The sequence below is a fragment of the Hyperoodon ampullatus genome (assembly GCF_949752795.1).
Source record: "Hyperoodon ampullatus genome assembly, chromosome: 3".
Classification (NCBI taxonomy): domain Eukaryota; kingdom Metazoa; phylum Chordata; class Mammalia; order Artiodactyla; family Ziphiidae; genus Hyperoodon; species Hyperoodon ampullatus.
Window position 1 is genome coordinate 45,361,271 of NC_136916.1, and position 6,000 is coordinate 45,367,270.

The window sequence follows — 6,000 nt, forward strand, 5'->3', positions numbered from 1 at the left end:
GAGACAGGCTACTTGAGGGAGCCTCACATGCAAGAAGCCAGAGAAATAAACTCTGACCTCACTCTCATCATTTTTTTCTGATTTTCTAATGACGCTCCCTTTTGGCCAAACCCAACTGGAAGCCAGAGCACAGAGAAACTCAATGTGTGTAGTCCTTACAGGTCAGCATTGTATTGCAAAGTACAAGAAGAAGGATGGAGAGTAGATCCAGTTGGGGCAAATGGAAGCTATCTGGCACTGAATAAAATCAAGGATGACTCCTAGTTTTTGGCATAAGCAATTGGGTAGATGTTGAGTAACTAAGATGGGGAAATAGAGAAAGGCGATGAGGAGATCAAAGATTTTGTTTTAAATCTATTAATTTGGAGATGCCTACAGTACCTCCAAGAGGAGATATTAAATACATAGTTAGATATAACTTGAGAATTATCTGCATATAGGTGTAAGTAATTCTACAAATCTACATGAGCTGACCCAAAGAAAGAGAGGAGGGACACAGGACCAAGCCCTAGGGGCTTCATACACACGCACACGCATGCACACTTACCAAACCGTCCCTTACTGGTTTGATTCTTTGTTATTTTGCATTCTCGATTTTCCAGAGACCTTGCAGCACTCTGTTCTCTGAATATTTCACTCTCTTACCACTCATTAAAACTTAACTACCCTACCACATCAATTAAAAGGGTTCCAACAGATTAATCCCACTAATAATGCCTGCTAATAAACCAGCTCACAAGATTCCACCTATCTGCTCCTCCAAACTACACAAAAACTTTGATCCAATTGAAAAGTCTTCCAAAAGGTTCTAGGAATACTTGGATAATGCAAAATTCAGATACAACACTGTAAGCTACCAAGACCACAATTCTGGGAAAAGGTGGCATTTTGACTCATTTTATTTCGCAAGAAGACCCAGATCCCATCATATTTTGCCATTCTATTCTTACCCCCCAGGATTCCATCTTCTTGTATGTTATTTCAGATTGTCTCTTAAAATAAGTACACAGTTTAGTTGTCAATGTCACCTAGAAACAAAAGTCTGACTCGGCAAAATGTTTGATCAGAAAAAATGACTTAGAAAAGGAAGGAATTTGGAAGCTTGTACTGCTGAGGAATAGATGTGCATTCATTAAAAAGTCAGGACTATCTTAGGACGAATTAAAATAAGGGGCAGGGAAGGATTATCCTCAGAGTTTCACCACTCAGCCTTCTTCATTAGGTTCAGTTCTGCACTAAGTTGTCTTGGGTTGTTATTAGGAGAGGCCATCCTCAGTCCCAATCTTGACAGGTCTAACTGCTGCCATAGGAAAGAGCTGGCATTGAAGCACCAGGCTCTGCTGGAACTGATTTACTCTGGAGATCTGTATGCAATTTAACATCTTGTGAATAGTGCTTGATAGTCTGTGCAGTGTATTCCCCTGAGAAAAGGCTCCTAGATATAATAGCATATCCAGGAGTCTGAGGTAAAGAAAGGAAATTGTAATAATGGATGTTGAAATGGCACAGAAATTCTTCCAAAAGGTACCCGTCCCCCGGGCTTAGCTTCCATGACCCCTAGTAACGCCTCCTACCCCTATATCACTGGGGAGACCTTGCCTCCAATGATTAATTACAACATAATATTTTAATTCCAGTTTCTATTAATATCCTTAACATCAGGGCAGTAAAGCATTTTTAGACTGATTTCCTATTTCCATCTAGGGAAAGAAGGAGTTTTTAAGTTCGACTGCAGAGCAATAGCTATGTAAATACAATCTAAGTAAAATTTAAAGGATATTTGCATCAGAGTTCAAAGACAATGATACTCTACTTGCCAATAAAATATTCTGAGCAGTATATAAAATTTTCAAGTCTATTAGAACCATATTGATCCCTATTTGAAAACACACAAAATCCATATTTTTAATCCACACAGCATTCTGAGTAAAGAAAACCACCCACGGGCCTATGAACTTCACCTTTCAGTTAAAGATTACTGCTTTGCCAGAGAAGATCGAATTATCGGAATGACAGTAATTCAGCTCCAGAACATAGCAGAAAAGGGAAGCCACGGGGCATGGTATCCCCTATTGAAAAACGTCTCTATGGATGAAACTGGTTTGACTATCCTTAGAATCCTCTCGCAGAGGACCAGTGACAATGTGGCTAAAGAATTTGTAAGACTTAAATCTGAAACAAGATCTGCTGAAGAGAGTGCTTGAAACAAATACTGCAAGAGAGCATCTTTGAGAATTCATAAACTATAACTGTTTGACTACTGCATGCATGTGCAAATACACGGGAATGTTTATTTCACTATGTTTCAGTGTTTGCCAGTACTCAAGAACAATGTCTACAAGGTATGTGGAGAACCTGTGGAACTTTTATACCATTTCTGGTCTTTGAGAAATAAATGTTCCAAGTGCCAAAATTATGATGTAAAGTGAAATATCCAGAGTATCTTTTAAAATGTTTATTTCATTACCAAGTTCTCATCCATTAAACATAGTAAAAAAGTCTCTTAAGTTGGTCCATTAGTTGTCCTTGTTACATTGGTGTATATGGCCAGTAGATATGAAAGCATCTGTTACTCAAATTCTATTTTATTTAGACTTACCTCATTATAGATGTCTTACAAATACCCTTTTCTATCATGACTAGAAATGCAGTTACTTCTAGAAAGCATTTGTAATTTTATAGTTGCAGATATATTGTGATGATTTTTGCGTACATATTAAAATAGAAAATGTGGGAAATATTTTATGCCAACCGGTTTCCAACCTTTCTGAAATCACTGTGAAGAAATGCTCTTAAAAGCAAACTTATAAAAAGTAATGCTAAATAGTTTGTTAACAGTGTTTGATATATCAACAGAACTTTGTTCTTTAAAACTGCCAAGGTCACATCACATTTGTAAAAAAAAAAAAAAAAAAACACGGTAAGTTGAAGCATTTGCCATCTAACATTATGTCTTGGCTTTACTAAATTTCATCCTTTAGAAAGAAATACGACTAATGGTTTAGGAGTATGATGGAAGGTTTGTTTCTTAAATTACCTATGATAAGTAATTATACTGTTAGTGTTTTCCTTCTGACAGTTATGACTAACTCCTTATTTACTGAGTGCTATAATCAATTAAATGCTCTTCTCTTTTTAGAAATATTCAACAATTTTTACTGAATGCAGCATTACTATATATTGCACTGGAGCAAAAAGTCATGTCTTCAACTATTTAGTGAAAAATGTAAAATGTAGTCTGAAGAAATTGCTTACAGTTTTGTAATTTATGTTATTTATAAGCCCAAGATGCATACAATGCAATAGGAAAACAACTTATTACAGCTCAGTAGATAAAAATATAACTAAGTTAGAGTTTGAATATGAAATAGTTTATGAATATTTGCATTTTCTCTGTTTTTATGGTTTGACTTTTTAGAATCTGTACCTAAATACTTGGCTGTAGAACAGTACTTTGTAGTTGTAACTTATGGTCATAACTGTTAGTGGGTAACATACACATGCAGGAACAAGATCCTGTTACAGTGACTGTGCTTTGTGAACAAGCTGGTCTGATATGTTAAGAACAGAAATGAAAAGTATCATGACTCTCAGAACTATGCTGTTACTGGGTGTGAAAACACAGACAGTAAGATCCACTAATTCATGTTAAATTGATAAGCAAGTGCTTTGTTAATGACGTCTCCAAATGCATAGTACAATGCAATCCTCTGGCATATGCATTAATAAATGGATGTATATTGAGCACATGCAATACTTCATTGTATCTTCTGCCTTTTTATTTCATGTATGCAACATCATTCCACTATTTAAGAATAAAAAATCCAGGCTCTTTTTACTGGATAGAACACTCTTCACAATGTTTGGTTCTAGTATCTCATTAGAATTTGAAAAAATTTTTTTCCAGGAGTTGTATTCATGGAAAAAGTCACATATTACAGGATAATGACCCTGCAAATAAGAAAAAAGCTGATGTATCTAACTGTCTGTACATCTCTGAATACTGTTAGGCCATGAAGAAAATTCAACATTCAACATATAGACAGGCAACACAGTTAAATAAAAACTTACATGACAAAATATTTCATTATTTTATTGCAAGATTCATTCAAGATTTATAACAATTTTACAGAACATTGACTTGAGCTCTTTAGGAGCACACTAATGTCATAAAGCAGCACACCCTTGAATAAATGGCAGTTTGCGTTTGCATTGATCACTTAAAAAATTATGAGCTAAGTATTTTTTCCAGTATTTGTTTAATTGGATCTATTCATTCTGTCTTTGTGTGTGTGCACAATATATATCAAACACTAATGGTTATGGTATGAATTGAGTCTATTTATTAATACCATAAAGTATCAGTCCTAATTTTGAAATAATTATGAATTCTGCAGTCTTTGTTGTTTCTCCCAAGATACAAGTATTTGTTGTCTCCAGAACACAGCCTGTTGTGTTTACATACCCAAATTAGTAACCACTCTGAAGTTCACAGTAATCTCTGTCAACTATAGACTCCATTAAAGTGTGAAGCAATCTATCATATTTTAGATAAAATGCACAAAGACAAAGCTCTGTTTTTCATCTACAGATTAAACTCACATTAGAAGTTCTCAAAGAAACACATGATAATCAAATTTGTCTAAAATAAGGTGTTTAAAACCACAGTGGAACATTTATTATTTAAAGGAGCTCTGATGAATTATTATTTAAGTAATCAGACGTCCTATTGCAACCTGCTCTAACTCATCTATTTCTAGGATAATTTATATATTGAATTTCCCTTAAATTAGGTACATTTATAAATGACAATCCTAGCTTAATGTTTTGCATTTGGCCTTTTAAAAAAATGTTTGAAGTGAGGTTTATTTTCTCCTTTTAATTTCTCTTATATAACGATGACTATACTAGCACTTTTATGGACTAATATAGTAGTTTCAATCTTCATACTCAAATAATGAAAAATAACCCGATTTATGCAGGACTCATAAAATATCCCTGGATAGAAGTCTGAGAATAAGCTCCAATTTGTAAATATCATATTATACATATTTTAAAATATACTTTTTTCACAGTATGATGATTTTGAAATCAGGATATATTTTATAATCATTGTCAAGCTATAGATTAATGGGTGCTTTTTTTCCTTTTTTAATAGTAAATAATGGTTCATCTTGCAATGAATCACTTCTTAGAAACAAATGTAGAAAAAGAAAGTAATTGTTAGGGATATTTTTAAAGAATCATATATATTTTAGTTTGCATCTACTAAAATTAACTCTGTTGGTAAACGTTTCTGTTTTGACAAATTCATAGAATCATGTATCAGGCACAACAAGCAAAATATAGGACAGTTCCGTCATCCTCCAAAATTCCATTATCCTACTACTTTGTAAACTAACTCTCTTTCTACCTTCAACTCCTGGCAGCACTGATCTATTTTCAGTCCCCCTGGTTTTATGTTTTCCAGAATGTCATGGAATGGAATCATGATAGTAGGTAACCTTCTGAACCTAACTTCTTTCACTAGGCATTATTCATTTAAGAGTCATCCATGTTGTGGCATGTATCAACTGTTTTCATTGCTAAGTAGTATCCCATTTATGGGCATACAAAAGAGCATCTGTTCATTCACCAGTTCAAAGACATCTAAGTTGTTTTTGGTTTTTGTAAGATTATGAACAAAGCTGTTATAAACATTTGAGTACAGGATTTTGTGTCACTGTAAGTGCTTATTTCTCTTAAGTGAATACGAACTAGTGGGATTTCTGGGTCATATTATATATTTAACTTTATAAAAAACTGTCAAACTTTTACCAAAGTGATTGTATCATTTTACATTCCCAGCAGCAATGGGTAAGAGTTCCAATTGCTCCAAATCCTTGAAGCACTTGGTATTGTCATTCCCTTTTCTATTTTAGTTTGCAGTCCTCTGATGATTGATGATGTTGAGTATCTCTACATTTGCTTGTTTCTCATCCATATATTATCTTTGGTGAA

At 34.1% G+C, this 6,000-nt stretch overlaps 1 protein-coding gene across 1 annotated transcript in view; it reads left to right on the plus strand.

Moving 5' to 3' along the window:
* The window catches only part of UNC13C (unc-13 homolog C), a gene marked incomplete at both ends in the record, with an annotated part of 584,133 nt that extends 581,929 nt beyond the window's left edge, over positions 1 to 2,204 (plus strand). Inside the window, one exon of the mRNA XM_079701234.1 lies at positions 1,919 to 2,204. Coding sequence (XP_079557360.1) covers positions 1,919 to 2,204 — 286 coding nt within the window. The remainder of the gene's footprint in view (positions 1 to 1,918) is intronic.
* Positions 2,205 to 6,000: the final 3,796 nt, after the last annotated feature.